General features: G+C 44.4%; 1 protein-coding gene across 1 annotated transcript in view; it reads left to right on the forward strand.

Annotated features, from left to right (window-relative positions):
* Positions 1-19,904, forward strand: part of slc66a1 (solute carrier family 66 member 1) — a 35,095-nt gene extending 15,191 nt beyond the window's left edge. Inside the window, exons 7-10 of the mRNA XM_030139950.1 lie at positions 4,769-4,923; positions 9,975-10,067; positions 10,145-10,330; positions 19,174-19,904. Coding sequence (XP_029995810.1) covers positions 4,769-4,923; positions 9,975-10,067; positions 10,145-10,330; positions 19,174-19,266 — 527 coding nt within the window. The 3' untranslated portion in view covers positions 19,267-19,904. The remainder of the gene's footprint in view (positions 1-4,768; positions 4,924-9,974; positions 10,068-10,144; positions 10,331-19,173) is intronic.
* The last annotated feature ends 295 nt before the right edge of the window (positions 19,905-20,199 follow it).

The following is a 20,199-nucleotide window of genomic DNA, read 5'->3' on the forward strand; positions in this document are numbered from 1 at the left end:
GGCGTTGTCTAAACCCAGACTGAAAAGTGTCATAGATCTGGTGTGTCTCCAGAAAAGCTGTCAGTTGTTTAGACACTGCCTTCTCAAGGATTTTGGCCAATAGGGGGAGCTTTGAAATGGGCCTGTAGCTTTTGAAGTCTGTGGGGTCCAGTGTGGTTTTCTTTAGTTTAGGTTCTATGATGGCCTGTTTGAAGGAGCTGGGAAACAAACCAGTTGTGAGCGACAGGTTAAAAAACTTTGTGACCCATGGTCCAATAGTGTCAAAGACACCGACAAGGAGCTTATGGGGGAGGAGGTCTGCAGAGTTGGAGGAGGGTTTCGTTTTGGATAAAAGTGCTGAGATGTCCTCCAGTGTCACAGGGTCGAAAGAGGACCAGGTTTGCAGAGGGGGATCAGATAGGGTCAGACGGCCAGTGGGTGGTGGGATATTGTGTTTAATATCCCTGATCTTGTCTGTGAAGAAGTTTAGGAAGTCACTGCTGTCAGCTTTACAGAGCACAGGGGGGGGGGCAGCAGGGACAGCAGGGGACACAATGGACTGGACTGTGTCACAGATTACTTTGGGGTTTTTCTTGTTTGTGGCTATAAGTTTGTGGAAGTAGCTGGATCTTGCCTCCTTAATCATTTTATTTCATGAGGTTATGAGATCTTTCAGATGTAACCTGTGTACTTCCAACTGGGTTGATTTCCAAAGACGCTCAGTTTTGCGACAAGTTCTCCTTAGGTTTAAGATGTTTTCATTTATCCAGGGACAAGACCACTTACGAGTGACATTAGTTTTCACGGGAGCCACCTGGTCAAGAATAGAGCTGCAGTGTGTGGAGAAGCACTGGATAAACTCATCAACATCGGGACACTCATTAAGAAGACTAGGGTTAAACAGGGCATGGAGAACCTGGGCTGTGGACTCTGTAATGATCCTCCTCTTGGCCCTTCTAGGTGCAGGCTTGGGCTCCAGAGGCACACATAAGTCAAAAAACACACCACAATGATCACTCAAGTGGACATCCTCAACACACACATTTGTGACGTGTAAGCCCAATGAGAAAACCAGGTCCAGGGTGTGGCCTTTCCTGTGGGTGGGGCCAGATACATGTTGTTTGAGGTTAAAAGTGTCAATCATGGCTAAAAGTTCCATTGCTGGGCTGGATGAATTGTTATCGATGTGCAGATTGAAATCCCCAAGAATTAAAACCTTCTCCAGTTTTATTATTGATGTTAGGAAATCACTGAAATCGCTTAAGAAGGCACCAGCAGGGCCAGGGGGTCGGTAGATTAAGAAACAGTAAAACACACTGGACGAGCCAATCTTGATCATTTGTGACTCAGATGAGGGAAAGTCATCGGTGCTCATCCCTCTGCATATGTATTTGTCTTGGTGCACTACAGCCAGGCCACCGCCCCGGCGACAGGGGCGGGGCTGACCAACAGCAGAGCAGCCAGGAGGGCACAGTTCATTCAAATGAATGAACTCCCCATCCCTCTGCCACGTCTCCGTCAGGAATAATGTGTCCAAGTTCCTGTTGGTAAAAAGCTCATTTAGGGAGAAGGATTTATTGGCAATGGAACGTGCATTTAGTAATCCAAACCGGCTAGGTGGTGGTGACATCATGGTGTTGGTGTCCGCTGTGTGTAATGGGATTTGTGTCAACCACCTACGATGCCTTTTAGCAGAGTGAAACCCCATACGAGACCTGGATATGACAGGAATGGGGAAGAGCAAGGCAGAGGTGTAGGCTGCTGGAGATGGGGAAGGAGAAGAGGAATTCACTGAGGTGGTTAGTTGACAGGTGGACAGTGAGGGCCTGGGAGAGGAGGACAGATCAGCTGGGGTGGTGTTTATTCTCACTACAGATTTTATAGGAGACTCTGAACGTGGTGATATTAGATGTGACCAGCAGGGGGAGCAGGTGACTGCAGCAGAAGAGGGAGGGCATAGTCACATAGGTGTGGGTGTGGTTTTGGTCAGGACAGCGTGTTGGATGTTTTGAGCCCAGACCCTGCTGCCTAGTCTAGAGGGGTGGACACCATCGGACTTGTAGAAGGAGGGGCGGTTCCAGAACAGATTAAAGTTATCAATAAAACTGAAGCCGTTCAGAGCAGAGGCGGACTGGAGCCAGGTGTTCAGGCTGAGGAGGCGGCTGAAACGGCCCACACCACGGGCAAAGGAGGGGAGTGGCCCGGAAATGAAAACAGCCTTCCCGGATCCTTTCAGTTTATCAAAGAGGTTTTTAAAATGAACCTTTGTCACTTCGGACTGTAGAAGAGAAGTGTCATTGAAGCCCACGTGAACTATGATCCGGGTAACGGTGGACGGCAGTGAGAGCAGCAGCTGAGGGAGTTCATGGAGGATGGAGGTGACGGTGGAACCAGGAAAACACCTGGTTATGGCGTTAAAGAAACGGACGTGACGGATGATGGAGTCCCCGAGGATAGCGGTGGTCGGAGGGAAAAGTGGTCGAGGAGACGGTGTTGAAGGTGAAGGGTTCCTGGTCTCTCTAGGTGGACATTCCACGGGTGGACCGTCAGTGTGACGGCGGACGGCCTCTCGGAGGAGGTGGCGCCGGGCAGAGGAGCGGACCGAGGAGCGGGGACCCTTGTTCGACGGCTTTACAGGAGGACCGGCTTTAGGACCGTCGCCGGTAATCAGCTCGGTGGCAGCCACAGTGTCAGCAGGAGCCGGTTCCGGGACAGAGCCAGGTGGGATGGGGGGCACATCAGCCGTGGCGGGGGGAGCCGGAGCGTCCTCCACGGACAGGACGGCGAAGCGGTTTGATGTGCTGATGGTCGGAGGTGGTGAGTCTTTGCTCGTGTTCTTTTTGCGGCCACGAATCACCACTTCAGACCAGGGTGTAGAACACGGGGGGCGAGAACAGGCAGAGGAAGGATCCCATAACACCGTATCATCACAGGAGGCTTTGGGCTTCTCTGCGCTTTCCAGGAACAGACTGGACAGTGTGGGAAGGCGGCTGGAGAAACCACAGAGCTGGGCATTTTTCTCCTCGAGTTCTGCGGAGAGGCGCAGTATTTCCTCTTTGAGGTCCGCGATAGTTTGGTAAGCCTTTACCAGGGTTTTGTTTGCTTGGACGAGAGGACTATCTCCAGCTGATGAGGATGACGCCATGGTGGAAACAGCGAGATACCGGGCAGAGCGCGGGAAGCGGTGGGTGACAGCCAGAGGTAAGGATCCACTGACAATACTGACCTGCCCTGATGGAGGTTTGGATTGATGGCGTCAAGTTAAAAAGACACGGTTAAGAGGTTGGGTTCAAGTGAGTAAGCATTGAAAGGCAAGAAATAAGTAGTTAAAAGGCTGGATTTCTGAGAGTAGATCCGCCGGTGGTTTGACAGACGCCACGCATGCGCAGAAGGTGATGTGATCAATGGTGCAAGGTGCAATGTGATCTCAAGTGGGAACAAAGGAACCAACATTATTGAATAAAAGAGTGTGAAATAATAATAAATAAAATAGAAACAAAAATAAATAGAAGCAAATAAATAGAAACAAATAAGAAAAAAGAAAAAAAAAAAGACCCTCCACAATATCTGCATTTGAATAAATACCTAAAACTAGAAGCACTCGGAGAGCGCAGACCTCCGCCAAGGCTGATCAGTGGCCCCCCCCGTGGGCCCCCCCACCCCTGATCACCACCAAAATTTAATCATTTCTTCCTTATCCCATTTCCAAAAAACCCTGAAAATTTAATCCAAATCTGTCCATAACTTTTTGAGTTATGTTGCACACTAACGGACAGACAAACAAACAAACAAACAAACCCTGGCAAAAACAGAACCTCCTTGGCGGAGGTAATAATAGATAAATTAAATTAAATTCTAGAATAGATTAAAGACTTAAAGCAACTGTAAAATTAACCCTTGTGTGGTGTTCAGATTTTTGTTCTTCAGCCAGTGTTTGTGCATTTGTGGGTTTTTAATTCGACATAATCAAACAATTTTATGTTAAAATTCTCAACAGATGTTTACTTCATCCCAGTTACAAGCAACATAAAAAGCAGTATATGTTTAATATTTACCTTTTGCCTTTGCAAGATCACATTTATGAATTAAAGTGATAGTCATTTTTAGTTTTTTTTTTTTTTTTTTTTTAAATACAATGTAATATAATCAAGATATGTACGGAAGATGATGAGGGGCCACTAGAAAAAAAATTTAAAATTAAGGTCCAATATATTTTTGTATTATTATTCTGAGAAAAAAAGTCTGAATTCTGACTTTTTTCTCAGAATAATAAAAAAAAAAAATTGAACCTTAATTACATTTTTTTCCCAGTGGCCCCTCACCCTCTTCCGTAAGATATGAGAGGAAAAAAATCATTAAAAAAAAAATTACTCATTATTTTTCTTTTAGTAAAAAATGAAAATGGGTCCCACAGACCCAAACACCACACAAGGGTTAAAACCAGTGTCGTACAAAAGATTAAAAAGCAAAATTATAGACAAAAAATACAAGAATAGATTAAGAGGACATAAAAAGAGCTGTACAATTAAAACATCGATACAATACTTTTTAATACTGATACAGTATTCTGAACTGAAGTAAGTGAAATACTGGGGCCTTCCTGACCCTCCTGTGTCAGAGCTGATCTCAGACCAGTTCAGTCAAACCTCTGGACTTTTACACTTACGGTCACATGACACGTGCCGCTGTGGTCCATGTGTTCTTGTTCCCGACCTTTGACCTGTGACAGCAGGAATGTGCAGCGTGTGTCGGTGTCTGCGTCGAACTCAGGAGTGTTTTCGTTCTGCAGGCAGGGCCGTCGTACATGTTGTGGGCGTGGCTTGTATCCTGAGCTTCGCCGGCGGCTTCGCTCACCTCCCAGGACTGAGATCCCGACAGGAAACGGTGTCGGCCGGATTCAGAGGCCGAGCTCTGCTGTCAACGTCTGACAGCGGTTCTGTAAGGGTGAGTCCATCTGTCCACGTCCACGTCACTTTAACACTTTAATGTCATTGTGTCAAAAACACAACAGTAGTGGTTTGAGCGTCAGCGGCAGGAAAAGCAAGACGGACACGAAGGACACATGAAAGTACGACCAACAGAGGTTCTACCAGTTTTAGATTTTTCATTCTAGTTTAGTTTTATTTAGTTCTGGCTTTTTTTTCTCTAATTCAGTTCGTTTTAATTCATTTTTAGAGCAGGTGTGATCGTTTTTATTAGTTTTCATTTTTTCTAAATGTTTAGTATTAGTTTAGTTGTAGTTTAGTTGTAGTTTAGTTTTATTTTAGTTGTAGTTTAGTTGTAGTTTTAGTTTAGTTGTAGTTTAGTTTTAGTTTAGTTGTAGTTTTAATTTAGTTTTAGTTTAGTTGTAGTTTATTTTTATTTTAGTTGTAGTTTAGTTGTAGTTTTAGTTTAGTTTTAGTTTAGTTGTAGTTTAGTTGTAGTTCAGTTGTAGTTTAGTTCAGTTGTAGTTTAGTTGTAGTTCAGTTGTAGTTCAGTTTGAGTTTAGTTGTAGTTCAGTTGTAGTTTAGTTGTAGTTCAGTTGTAGTTTAGTTGTAGTTCAGTTGTAGTTCAGTTTTAGTTCAGTTGTAGTTTAGTTGTAGTTCAGTTATAGTTTAGTTTTAGTTCAGTTGTAGTTTAGTTGTAGTTCAGTTGTAGTTCAGTTTTAGTTCAGTTGTAGTTTAGTTGTAGTTCAGTTGTAGTTTAGTTGTAGTTCAGTTGTAGTTTAGTTGTAGTTCAATTTTAATTTCAGTTGTAGTTCAGTTATAGTTTAGTTGTAGTTCAGTTGTAGTTCAGTTATAGTTTAGTTGTAGTTCAGTTATAGTTTAGTTGTAGTTCAGTTATAGTTTAGTTGTAGTTTAGTTTTAGTTTAGTTGTAGTTTTAATTTAGTTTTAGTTGTAGTTTAGTTTTATTTTAGTTGTAGTTTAGTTGTAGTTTAGTTTTAGTTTAGTTGTAGTTCGGTTGTAGTTTAGTTTTAGTTTAGTTGTAGTTTAGTTGTAGTTTTAATTTAGTTTTAGTTGTAGTTTAGTTATAGTTTAGTTGTAGTTCAGTTGTGGTTTAGTTTTAGTTTAGTTTCAGTTTACTTTTAGTTTAGTTGTAGTTTAGTTTTATTTTAGTTGTAGTTTAGTTGTAGTTTTAATTTAGTTTTAGTTGTAGTTTAGTTGTAGTTTAGTTTTATTTTAGTTGTAGTTTAGTTGTAGTTTTAGTTTAGTTGTAGTTTAGTTTTAGTTTAGTTGTAGTTTAGTTTCAGTTTAGTTTTAGTTTAGTTGTAGTTTAGTTTTATTTTAGTTGTAGTTTAGTTGTAGTTTTAATTTAGTTTTAGTTGTAGTTTAGTTTTATTTTAGTTGTAGTTTTAGTTTAGTTGTAGTTTAGTTGTAGTTTAGTTGTAGTTTTAATTTAGTTGTAGTTTAGTTTATTTTAGTTGTAGTTTAGTTGTAGTTTTAATTTAGTTTTAGTTGTAGTTTAGTTGTAGTTTAGTTGTAGTTCAGTTGTAGTTTAGTTTTAGTTTAGTTTCAGTTTAGTTTTAGTTTAGTTGTAGTGTAGTTGTAGTTTTAATTTAGTTGTAGTTTAGTTTATTTTAGTTGTAGTTTAGTTGTAGTTTTAGTTGTAGTTTAGTTGTAGTTCAGTTGTAGTTCAGTTTTAGTTTAGTTTGAGTTTAGTTGTAGTTTAGTTTTAGTTTAGTTGTAGTTTTAATTTAGTTGTAGTTTAGTTTATTTTAGTTGTAGTTTTAGTTGTAGTTCAGTTGTAGTTCAGTTGTAGTTCAGTTATAGTTCAGTTGTAGTTTGTTGTAGTTTAGTTGTAGTTTAGTTTTAGTTTAGTTGTAGTTTAGTTGTAGTTCAGTTGTAGTTTCGTTGTAGTTTAGTTGTAGATGAGTTGTAGTTTAGTTCAGTTGTAGTTCAGTTGTAGTTTAGTTGTAGTTTAGTTGTAGTTCAGTTGTAGTTCAGTTGTAGTTGTAGTTTAGTTCAGTTGTAGTTCAGTTGTAGTTTAGTTGTAGTTTAGTTCAGTTTTATTTCAGTTGTAGTTTAGTTGTAGTTCAGTTTTAGTTCAGTTGTAGTTGTAGTTCAGTTGTAGTTCAGTTGTAGTTTAGTTGTAGTTGTAGTTCAGTTGTAGTTCAGTTGTAGTTCAGTTGTAGTTTAGTTGTAGTTGTAGTTCAGTTGTAGTTCAGTTGTAGTTTAGTTGTAGTTCAGTTGTAGTTCAGTTGTAGTTGTAGTTCAGTTGTAGTTCAGTTTTAGTTTAGTTGTAGTTGTAGTTCAGTTGTAGTTCAGTTGTAGTTTAGTTGTAGTTGTAGTTCAGTTGTAGTTCAGTTGTAGTTTAGTTGTAGTTCAGTTGCAGTTCAGTTGTAGTTCAGTTGTAGTTCAGTTGTAGTTCAGTTGTAGTTTAGTTGTAGTTCAGTTGTAGTTTAGTTCAGTTGTAGTTTAGTTTTAGTTCAGTTGTAGTTTAGTTGTAGTTTAGTTGTAGTTCAGTTGTAGTTTAGTTGTAGTTTAGTTGTAGTTTAGTTGTAGTTGTAGTTCAGTTGTAGTTCAGTTGTAGTTTAGTTGTAGTTCAGTTGTAGTTCAGTTGTAGTTGTAGTTCAGTTGTAGTTCAGTTTTAGTTTAGTTGTAGTTTAGTTGTAGTTCAGTTGCAGTTCAGTTGTAGTTCAGTTGTAGTTCAGTTGTAGTTTAGTTGTAGTTCAGTTGTAGTTTAGTTCAGTTGTAGTTTAGTTTTAGTTCAGTTGTAGTTTAGTTGTAGTTCAGTTGTAGTTTAGTTGTAGTTCAGTTGTAGTTCAGTTGTAGTTCAGTTGTAGTTCAGTTGTAGTTTAGTTGTAGTTCAGTTGTAGTTTAGTTTTAGTTCAGTTGTAGTTTAGTTGTAGTTCAGTTGTAGTTCAGTTGTAGTTTAGTTGTAGTTCAGTTTTAGTTCAGTTGTAGTTTAGTTGTAGTTCAGTTGTAGTTCAGTTGTAGTTTAGTTGTAGTTCAGCTGTAGTTCAGTTGTAGTTTAGTTGTAGTTCAGTTGTAGTTTAGTTGTAGTTTAGTTGTAGTTCAGTTGTAGTTCAGTTGTAGTTCAGTTGTAGTTTAGTTGTAGTTCAGTTGTAGTTTAGTTCAGTTGTAGTTTAGTTTTAGTTCAGTTGTAGTTCAGTTGTAGTTTAGTTGTAGTTCAGTTGTAGTTTAGTTGTAGTTCAGTTGTAGTTTAGTTGTAGTTCAGTTGTAGTTCAGTTGTAGTTCAGTTGTAGTTCAGTTGTAGTTCAGTGGTCTCTTTTCTCTTCTTCTCTGTGCTCCTATTCAAATCAATCCCAGACAGGACTCTGCTGCTTTAGTCTCCATGTTTCCAGGTAGAGTGGGGACCAGAAGACGACTGGAAACCACAAGTGAACACAAGTGACGGAGCAAAAAGTGTCGTATGGAGACAGCACAGAAAACTGAGAGAGACAAAGAAATCCATTTAACATCAATCTGACATTGACAAAGACCAAAACCAAGGGAATTTGATCCAGAATTTGTATCTGTTTTAGTTAGTTTAGTAAACACACAATACAGTTTCAGTTAGTTATGTTTTTTTTTCTTTTAATTCTAGTTTTTATTTATTTCAGTGAATGAAAATGTTTTTACAGTTCTAGTTTTGGTCATTTGGTTAGTTTTTGTTAACGATAATAACCTTGGTGTGTACAAGTACTTTTTGAACATTATGAGCACAATTTCAACCATACTGCGATACTAAATTTTCATATCGTTATATCCTTATTCATGGAACACACCAACAAGGTTATTCTCGTAACCATACGACACTTTTTGCTCCGTCACTTGTGTTCACTTGTGGTTTCCAGTCGTCTTCTGGTCCCCACTCTACCTGGAAACATGGAGACTAAAGCAGCAGAGTCCTGTCTGGGATTGATTTGAATAGGAGCACAGAGAAGAAGAGAAAAGAGACCACTGAACTACAACTGAACTACAACTGAACTACAACTGAACTACAACTGAACTACAACTAAACTACAACTGAACTACAACTGAACTACAACTAAACTACAACTGAACTACAACTAAACTACAACTGAACCACAACTGAACTACAACTAAACTACAACTGAACTAAAACTAAACTACAACTGAACTACAACTGAACTACAACTAAACTACAACTGAACTACAACTAAACTACAACTGAACTACAACTGAACTACAACTAAACTACAACTGAACTACAACTAAACTACAACTGAACCACAACTGAACTACAACTAAACTACAACTGAACTAAAACTAAACTACAACTGAACTACAACTGAACTACAACTAAACTACAACTGAACTACAACTAAACTACAACTGAACTACAACTGAACTACAACTAAACTACAACTAAACTACAACTGAACTAAAACTAAACTACAACTAAACTACAACTGAACTAAAACTGAACTACAACTGAACTACAACTAAACTACAACTGAACTACAACTGAACTACAACTAAACTACAACTGAACTAAAACTGAACTACAACTGAACTACAACTAAACTACAACTGAACTACAACTAAACTACAACTGAACCACAACTGAACTACAACTAAACTACAACTGAACTAAAACTAAACTACAACTGAACTACAACTGAACTACAACTAAACTACAACTGAACTACAACTAAACTACAACTGAACTACAACTGAACTACAACTAAACTACAACTAAACTACAACTGAACTAAAACTAAACTACAACTGAACTACAACTGAACTACAACTAAACTACAGCTGAACTAAAACTAAACTACAACTGAACTACAACTAAACTACAACTGAACTACAACTGAACTACAACTAAACTACAACTAAGCATTTAGAAAAAAATGAAAACTAATAAAAACTACCAAACCTGCTCTAAAAACGAATTAAAACGAACTGAATTAGAGAAAAAAAGTCCAAACTAAATCAAATTAAACTAGAATGAAAAATCCAAAACTATTAGAACCTTGCAGTCTGAGTCCATTTATTCTTCTTCGTTTGTAAATTTGTGGGTTTTCTTGTCTGTGTCTCTTCAGGCGTTTACACCCAAAGAAATCGTGGGCTTTTCCATCGGGTCGGTGTCGTCGGTGCTGTACCTGTGCTCCAGACTGCCTCAGATCTACACTAATGTGAGTCTGAAAGCGGCGCATTCACAGTGAACAGACACAAACATGCCAACGGTCCGACTCATGTGTTTTCTGTGCAGTTTAAGAGGAAGTCCACAGAGGGCGTGTCCTACTTCCTGTTTGCGCTGGTCATCCTGGGGAACACCACGTACGGCCTGAGCGTGTTACTGAAGAACCCGGACCAAGGCCAGGGCGAGAGCAGCTACATGATCCACCACCTGCCCTGGCTCATCGGCAGCCTGGGAACCCTGTCCTTGGACATCGTCGTATCCTTTGAAACCAACTCCACTGACGGAGAACGCATCGGCTTTGACCAACGCTAACAACAAACCTGACACATTTGCCACGTTTCCACCTCGTGGTACCGGCTCGACTCGACTCGTCCTTTTTGCGTTTCCATTACTGAAAGGACCTGGAATCTGGTACCTGGTCCTAGTTTTGTGGACTCTGGTACCTGGTCCTAGTTTTTTGGACTCTGGTACCTGGTCCTAGTTTTGTGGACTCTGGTACCTGGTCCTAGTTTTTGGACTCTGGTACCTGGTACTAGTTTTTTGGTACCTCCTCCTCTGAGGTTCCAGGACTGGGGACCAGATCCTAAAGGTGACACTGTGTAAACACTGCAGACCTCTGATTGGTCAGAGTGGTGTGTGTGCCCCGCCCTTTTCCAGTAAATCTGTCAGTAGGTGAATCCACATGATGACAGTCTGTAAAACTACACCATGGTTTGTCCAGGAGGTTCAGACGCAAACATTCAGCAGGAGTTTGACCAGACAACAGGCAACCAGTGAGTTTATCAGCAACTGTGAGCAGAGCACACAGAAGGAACGCACCGCATCGCTATGACGACCAGGGACTGGAAAGAGGGAGGATCTGGAATGGAAAGGGTCTGGAATAGGACCTGGTACCAGAGTGGAAAGGGTCTGGAATAGGACCTGGTACCAGAGTGGAAAGGGTCTGGAATAGGACCTGGTACTAGAGTGGAAAGGGTCTGGAATAGGACCTGGTACCAGAGTGGAAAGGGTCTGGAATAGGACCTGGTACCAGAGTGGAAAGGGTCTGGAATAGGACCTGGTACCAGAGTGGAAAGGGTCTGGAATAGGACCTGGTACCAGAGTGGAAAGGGTCTGGAATAGGACCTGGTACCAGAGTGGAAAGGGTCTGGAATAGGACCTGGTACCAGAGTGGAAAGAGTCTGGAATAGGACCTGGTATCAGAGTGGAAAGGGTCTGGAATAGGACCTGGTACCAGAGTGGAACCGGTCTGGAATAGGACCTGGTACCAGAGTGGAAAGGGTCTGGAATAGGACCTGGTACCAGAGTGGAGAGGGTCTGGAATAGGACCTGGTACCAGAGTGGAAAGGGTCTGGAATAGGACCTGGTACCAGAGTGGAAAGGGTCTGGAATAGGACCTGGTACCAGAGTGGAAAGAGTCTGGAATAGGACCTGGTATCAGAGTGGAAAGGGTCTGGAATAGGACCTGGTACCAGAGTGGAACCGGTCTGGAATAGGACCTGGTACCAGAGTGGAAAGGGTCTGGAATAGGACCTGGTACCAGAGTGGAGAGGGTCTGGAATAGGACCTGGTATCAGAGTGGAAAGGGTCTGGAATAGGACCTGGTACCAGAGTGGAACCGGTCTGGAATAGGACCTGGTACCAGAGTGGAAAGGGTCTGGAATAGGACCTGGTACCAGAGTGGAGAGGGTCTGGAATAGGACCTGGTCCCAGACTGGAAAGGGTCTGGAATAGGACCTGGTACCAGAGTGGAAAGGGTCTGGAATAGGACCTGGTCCCAGACTGGAAAGGGTCTGGAATTTGGACCTGGTACCAGAGTGGAAAGGGTCTGGAATAGGACCTGGTACCAGAGTGGAAAGGGTCTGGAATAGGACCTGGTACCAGAGTGGAAAGGGTCTGGAATAGGACCTGGTACCAGAGTGGAACCGGTCTGGAATAGGACCTGGTACCAGAGTGGAAAGGGTCTGGAATAGGACCTGGTACCAGAGTGGAAAGGGTCTGGAATAGGACCTGGTACCAGAGTGGAAAGGGTCTGGAATAGGACCTGGTACCAGAGTGGAACCGGTCTGGAATAGGACCTGGTACCAGAGTGGAAAGGGTCTGGAATAGGACCTGGTACCAGAGTGGAGAGGGTCTGGAATAGGACCTGGTATCAGAGTGGAAAGGGTCTGGAATAGGACCTGGTACCAGAGTGGAACCGGTCTGGAATAGGACCTGGTACCAGAGTGGAAAGGGTCTGGAATAGGACCTGGTACCAGAGTGGAGAGGGTCTGGAATAGGACCTGGTATCAGAGTGGAAAGGGTCTGGAATAGGACCTGGTACCAGAATGGAAAGGGTCTGGAATAGGACCTGGTCCCAGACTGGAAAGGGTCTGGAATAGGACCTGGTACCAGAGTGGAAAGGGTCTGGAATAGGACCTGGTACCAGAGTGGAAAGGGTCTGGAATAGGACCTGGTACCAGAGTGGAAAGGGTCTGGAATAGGACCTGGTACCAGAGTGGAACCGGTCTGGAATAGGACCTGGTACCAGAGTGGAAAGGGTCTGGAATAGGACCTGGTACCAGAGTGGAAAGGGTCTGGAATAGGACCTGGTACCAGAGTGGAAAGGGTCTGGAAAAGGACCTGGTACCAGAGTGGAAAGGGTCTGGAATAGGACCTGGTACCAGAGTGGAACCAGTCTAGAATAGGACCTGGTACCAGAGTGGAACCGGTCTAGAATAGGACCTGGTACCAGAGTGGAAAGGGTCTGGAATAGGACCTGGTACCAGAGTGGAAAGGGTCTGGAATAGGACCTGGTACCAGAGTGGAACCGGTCTGGAATAGGACCTGGTACCAGAGTGGAAAGGGTCTGGAATAGGACCTGGTACCAGAGTGGAAAGGGTCTGGAATAGGACCTGGTACCAGAGTGGAAAGGGTCTGGAAAAGGACCTGGTACCAGAGTGGAAAGGGTCTGGAATAGGACCTGGTACCAGAGTGGAACCAGTCTAGAATAGGACCTGGTACCAGAGTGGAACCGGTCTAGAATAGGACCTGGTACCAGAGTGGAAAGGGTCTGGAATAGGACCTGGTACCAGAGTGGAAAGGGTCTGGAATAGGACCTGATACCAGAGTGGAACCGGTCTGGAATAGGACCTGGTACCAGAGTGGAAAGGGCCTGGAATAGGACCTGGTACCAGAGTGGAAAGGGTCTGGAATAGGACCTGGTACCAGAGTGGGAAGGGTCTGGAATAGGACCTGGTACCAGAGTGGAACCAGCCTGGAATAGGACCTGGTACCAGAGTGGAACCAGCCTGGAATAGGACCTGGTACCAGAGTGGAACCAGCCTGGAATAGGACCTGGTACCAGAGCCGAGCCGAGTCGAGCAGATTCCATGTAGTGGAAACGTGGCAATATGTACAGTGCTGGAGTCCAGGCAGTCCGTACCCAGGACTACCTTCTCAACTGGACTCGGACACAGTACTGGAGCACAGAATGGTTGCATTCACATGGACAAAATGAAGCAGATTTGGGGGTCCAGCGTACCTGGATATGGACTCAAGTATGCTGTGTGAAAACACCCCTAGTCGTTGATAGCGAACAATAGCATGGGTTGGGTGTTTGGTGTGGGGGGAGGTGGCAGGGGGGTCTTGACAGGGGTGGTGGACACCAGCAAGAGAGTCGAGTGGGAGGTGTTTGGGTGGGTGCAGAAGGAGAAGTGGAGCTGTTGGGGGGCAATGAAGGTAATGTCTGGAGGAGCGTAGACTTTTGTAGTACCTGTGATGATCTTGTGGAACCACCTTTAATCCTGTTTTCACCAAACTTTCAAGGTGGTTAGGAAGGAGGAGAAGGAAGGGACAGTGATGATTTAGCAGAAGGTGTGGATGTGGCAGGTGGGTCCCAGCGCTGGGATAGGGGCTCCTGCGAAGCTGCTGGAGCTGAAGGAGCTGCTGGAGCTGAGGTTCTGGAGGTGGTCCTAGGGCTGTGGTGAAGGAGCTGAGGTTCTGGAGGTGGTCCTAGGCTGTGGAGAAGGAGCTGAGGTTCTGGAGGTGGTCCTAGGCTGTGGAGAAGGAGCTGAGGTTCTGGAGGTGGTCCTAGGGCTGTGGTGAAGGAGCTGAGGTTCTGGAGGTGGTCCTAGGGCTGTGGTGAAGGAGCTGAGGTTCTGGAGGTGGTCCTAGGCTGTGGAGAAGGAGCTGAGGTTCTGGAGGTGGTCCTAGGGCTGTGGTGAAGGAGCTGAGGTTCTGGAGGTGGTCCTAGGGCTGTGGTGAAGGAGCTCAGGTTCTGGAGGTGGTCCTAGGCTGTGGAGAAGGAGCTGAGGTTCTGGAGGTGGTCCTAGGCTGTGGTGAAGGAGCTGAGGTTCTGGAGGTGGTCCTAGGCTGTGGAGAAGGAGCTGAGGTTCTGGAGGTGGTCCTAGGCTGTGGTGCAGGAGCTGAGGTTCTGGAGGTGGTCCTAGGCTGTGGAGAAGGAGCTGAGGTTCTGGAGGTGGTCCTAGGCTGTGGAGAAGGAGCTGAGGTTCTGGAGAAGGTCCTAGGCTGTGGAGAAGGAGCTGAGGTTCTGGAGGTGGTCCTAGGCTGTGGTGAAGGAGCTGAGGTTCTGGAGGTGGTCCTAGGCTGTGGTGCAGGAGCTGAGGTTCTGGAGGTGGTCCTCGGCTGTGGAGAAGGAGCTGAGGTTCTGGAGGTGGTCCTAGGCTGTGGAGAAGGAGCTGAGGTTCTGGAGGTGGTCCTAGGCTGTGGAGAAGGAGCTGAGGTTCTGGAGGTGGTCCTAGGGCTGTGGTGAAGGAGCTGAGGTTCTGGAGGTGGTCCTAGGGCTGTGGTGAAGGAGCTCAGGTTCTGGAGGTGGTCCTAGGCTGTGGAGAAGGAGCTGAGGTTCTGGAGGTGGTCCTAGGGCTGTGGTGAAGGAGCTGAGGTTCTGGAGGTGGTCCTAGGGCTGTGGTGCAGGAGCTGAGGTTCTGGAGGTGGTCCTAGGCTGTGGAGAAGGAGCTGAGGTTCTGGAGGTGGTCCTAGGCTGTGGAGAAGGAGCTGAGGTTCTGGAGAAGGTCCTAGGCTGTGGAGAAGGAGCTGAGGTTCTGGAGGTGGTCCTAGGCTGTGGTGAAGGAGCTGAGGTTCTGGAGGTGGTCCTAGGCTGTGGTGCAGGAGCTGAGGTTCTGGAGGTGGTCCTAGGCTGTGGAGAAGGAGCTGAGGTTCTGGAGGTGGTCCTAGGCTGTGGAGAAGGAGCTGAGGTTCTGGAGGTGGTCCTAGGCTGTGGTGCAGGAGCTGAGGTTCTGGAGGTGGCCCTAGGCTGTGGTGCAGGAGCTGAGGTTCTGGAGGTGGTCCTAGGCTGTGGTGCAGGAGCTGCTGGAGCTGACTCCTCCAGGTCCTCGACTGTCAGGGCACTAGTACCTTCTGTCATTTCTCTCTTCTCTTGTTGGCTCGTTCAGATCCCGTCCAGGGTCTGTCTGAGGCCTCAGAGTGTAGAGGAGGTTCTCCAACGATAGTCTCACTCACCTCCGTTCAGGTGTGGGCCCTTTACCTTAAACCAGGGCTGTCAAACCTGTGTCCCCCCCAGAGGTTCCAGTCCCACCCCTGGGATGAATTTCCAAAGTGTCTAAATTCCACAGTCCAGGCTGTGGAACTCATGTTAGTGTGGGTTCCACATCCAGACCAATCTGATCTACAGTCCAATAAGAACAGCAGAAGAACCCACACAGAAGAACCACTGCAGATTTACTACTGGGTTTGATGGAACAAATAATATGACATTATGTCTGTAAATAATGACAACTGCAAATGTTTGTCTTTGTTTTAGTGCAAAAAATAACATTAAATTATGAAAATATTAACTTTTACAAACTATCCTGTGACAAAAAAATAGCTTGAATTAAGGAAAAAATGTTGAATTAAGGAAAAAAAAAAGTTCAATTCCATCAAAAAATCTTTAATTTAGCAAAAAATCTTGAATTAACATCACGTTTGTCTTTGTTTTAGTGCAAAAAATCACATTAAATTGTGAAACTCTTTCCATTTCCAAACTCTCCTGTACCAATAAAATGTGACTAACCTGAACACATGTGTCCAACCTGAAATGTCTGTATTAAATTCAGTCCAGTTTGAACTCTTTTCTTCCTGTTCCTCAGTGTTTAGTGTCTTTGGAGATCTGATCCAGAATGCACATGGACTAATGAGAAGTGGAGGAAGAAGACTGAGAAAATTACACTGATTTTACTGAAGAAATGTCCGTTTGTTCAGGTTCTTCACATTTTTTTGTTTGGAGAGTTTATAAAAGTCAGTATTTTCATGATTTCATGGTTATTTTTTCCACTAATAACAAAGGAGTTGTAGTTGTCATTCTTTCTGGGTTCTTCTGTTCTTCTTTTCCTGGTTGGGTCCACTGCAGATCAGATCAGACTGAATGTGGAACCTGACAGAACAGGAGTTTAGAACCCTGCTTTAAACAGACCAGTGAAATGTCCTCCTGTGGACTCCCACACCTTGGATAAGCATGTCCTCAGCTGAATGTGTGTCTCCTCCCGTGGACTTTGGCTTCATTTTAACACCTGTACCGACTCTGGTGTTGGTTCCAAAGTGTGTCTGACAGGTTTCTGGTCTGCTCAGATGGACTTGGACTCTTCTGTTTTCTGTCTAACAGCTCTAGGGTTCTTAGTTCTGCAAATCTGGTACTGAACGCTTCAGTCAGATTAGTCTGTGCTTTGGCGTTAACGGACCTGAGGACCAGCTCCACCTCCCTGAACGCTTCTGTTCCGTCACAGTAGAGTTTAAAACTAACTACAGATAGAAAGGCTCTGGTGAACTTGGACCTGCTCCACCTGCTAATGTTAGCGTTTGTGTGGACCTGCTCCACCGGCTAACATTAGCGTTGGTTTGGACCTGCTCCACCTGCTAACATTAGCGTTGGTTTGGACCTGCTCCACCTGCTAACGTTAGCGTTGGTTTGGACCTGCTCCACCTGCTAACGTTAGCGTTGGTTTGGACCTGCTCCACCTGCTAACGTTAGCGTTGGTTTGGACCTGCTCCACCTGCTAACGTTAGCGTTGGTTTGTACCTGCTCCACCTGCTAATGTTAGCGTTGGTTTGGACCTGCTCCACCTGCTAATGTTAGCGTTGGTTTGGACCTGCTCCACCTGCTAACGTTAGCGTTGGTTTGGACCTGCTCCACCTGCTAATGTTAGCGTTGGTTTGTACCTGCTCCACCTGCTAATGTTAGCGTTGGTTTGGACCTGCTCCACCTGCTAACGTTAGCGTTGGTTTGGACCTGCTCCACCTGCTAATGTTAGCGTTGGTTTGGACCTGCTCCACCTGCTAATGTTAGCGTTGGTTTGGACCTGCTCCACCTGCTAATGTTAGCGTTGGTTTGGTGTTTCATTAGACACTTTGTCATGTATCCTGCTAACGCTAATGAACTCATTAATACATGTGTTAATATTGATCTAGTAGCTGAAGGTACTAAGTGGGTGGATGTGTGGCAGATGTTTAAAGGTGGGGTTACACTAGTGACTCCACTTAGATGTTCATATATGGTCACTTCTGCTTCCAAAAAACAGGATGGTGAAAGATGAACACAAACCACCCAGTGGTACTGTCACAGTGGTACTGTCACAGTGGGTACTGTCACAGTGGGTACTATTACAGTGGGTACTGTCACAGTGGGTACTGTCACAGTGGGTACTATTACAGTGGGTACTGTCACAGTGGGTACTGTCACAGTGGGTACTATTACAGTGGGTACTATCACAGTGGGTACTGTCACAGTGGGTACTATCACAGTGGGTACTATCACAGTGGGTACTGTCACAGTGGGTACTATTACAGTGGGTACTGTCACAGTGGGTACTGTCACAGTGGGTACTATTACAGTGGGTACTGTCATAGTGGGTACTGTCACAGTGGGTACTGTCACAGTGGGTACTATCACGGTGGGTACTGTCACAGTGGGTACTGTCACAGTGGGTACTATTACAGTGGGTACTGTCACAGTGGGTACTGTCACAGTGGGTACTATTACAGTGGGTACTGTCACAGTGGGTACTATTACAGTGGGTACTGTCACAGTGGGTACTGTCACAGTGGGTACTGTCACAGTGGGTACTGTCACAGTGGGTACTATTACAGTGGGTACTGTCACAGTGGGTACTATTACAGTGGGTACTGTCACAGTGGGTACTATTACAGTGGGTACTATCACAGTGGGTACTGTCACAGTGGGTACTGTCACAGTGGGTACTGTCATAGTGGGTACTGTCACAGTGGGTACTGTCACAGTGGGTACTATCACAGTGGGTACTGTCACAGTGGGTACTGTCACAGTGGGTACTATTACAGTGGGTACTGTCACAGTGGGTACTGTCACAGTGGGTACTGTCACAGTGGGTACTGTCACAGTGGGTACTATTACAGTGGGTACTGTCACAGTGGGTACTATTACAGTGGGTACTGTCACAGTGGGTACTGTCACAGTGGGTACTGTCACAGTGGGTACTATTACAGTGGGTACTGTCACAGTGGGTACTATTACAGTGGGTACTGTCACAGTGGGTACTGTCACAGTGGGTACTATTACAGTGGGTACTGTCACAGTGGGTACTATTACAGTGGGTACTATCACAGTGGGTACTGTCACAGTGGGTACTGTCACAGTGGGTACTGTCATAGTGGGTACTGTCACAGTGGGTACTGTCACAGTGGGTACTATCACAGTGGGTACTGTCACAGTGGGTACTGTCACAGTGGGTACTATTACAGTGGGTACTGTCACAGTGGGTACTGTCACAGTGGGTACTATTACAGTGGGTACTGTCACAGTGGGTACTATTACAGTGGGTACTGTCACAGTGGGTACTGTCACAGTGGGTACTATTACAGTGGGTACTGTCACAGTGGGTACTGTCACAGTGGGTACTGTCACAGTGGGTACTATTACAGTGGGTACTGTCACAGTGGGTACTGTCACAGTGGGTACTCTTCATCCACAGGCTGGTCCAGACTTGTGTGTGTGTGGGTGTGTTCGTTTTTGGACGTTTGTCTGAACAGGACTCTTTTGTCTGAATGCTCTCAGACTCGTCACTGTCAGGTTTTTTTTAACCGCTCGTGTTTTTTTGGTGATGTTGATCCTTGACGTTTCTCTTCAGATCTCCATCCAGTTCATAATTTATCGCAAAGCTCCAAAACGTCACGTGGACGACAACGGTGTGGACGAGACTTCGCCCTTGATGGGCAGTTAGACCAGGACCGGACCGGACCGGACCGGGTCTGAGTGGAGCAGTTCCACTTCCACCAGTGGTTTGAAGGTGTTTGTGTTTCTTCTGCTGTTTTCCTCCATGTTTCCAGTGTGTTTGTGCAGACACAGACCAGTGGAGACTCCAGACGGGTTCAAGGACGTCTGAACCCAAACATGTGCAGGTCTGTGTGTGTGGACCTGAGCCTGGACCCGGTCCAGTCTGAGGTTCACACTGCTTCTGAACTCTGTCTGACTCTGGACAAGCACACATGTGGTTCTGTTGGAAAAACCACAAATGTATCATACAAGTGTAAATTATATTCAGAGCGTTTTAACCGATGTTTATACCAAGTGCCATAATCGACAAAAAAGTGTATTTTTTGTATTTTAACTGATTTTATTTGGTTTTAGATCATTTTAAATGTAGTTTAACAGCTGTATTTACTGTTTGCTTGGACCGGTTTTGTTTGCACTGGTGATGACGTCACTGAAGTCCAAATTTCACCAACCATGATTCACTCACATTTTCACTGTCACAGTTTTTGCACATTTGAACACAAACGGTGGTTTTTGTACTCTGAACATTGTTAAATATGTTGGATGGGTCATTTGTACTGTAAACATTAAATACATGCATTTGGAGTTTGGCTCCAGTGTTTGTTTCTGTGGAGAGTTGAAGCTAACTCTTAAACACACACACATATTAGTAATAGCATTAGCATTAGTAGTAATAGTAGTAGTGTTAGTGTATTATTATTATTATTATTATTATTATTGTCATTATTATTATTATAGTATTTGTATTAATATTAGCATTAGTCTTAGTATTAGCATTGTCAGTGGAGTTAGCGCATAGCTGTGTCATGGCTAACACACACACACACACACACTCTACACTCACAGCAGATTCTAAAGTACCAAACCAAGCAACGAAAAC

This window comes from Sphaeramia orbicularis, chromosome 7, assembly GCF_902148855.1.
Source record: "Sphaeramia orbicularis chromosome 7, fSphaOr1.1, whole genome shotgun sequence".
NCBI classification, from domain to species: domain Eukaryota; kingdom Metazoa; phylum Chordata; class Actinopteri; order Kurtiformes; family Apogonidae; genus Sphaeramia; species Sphaeramia orbicularis.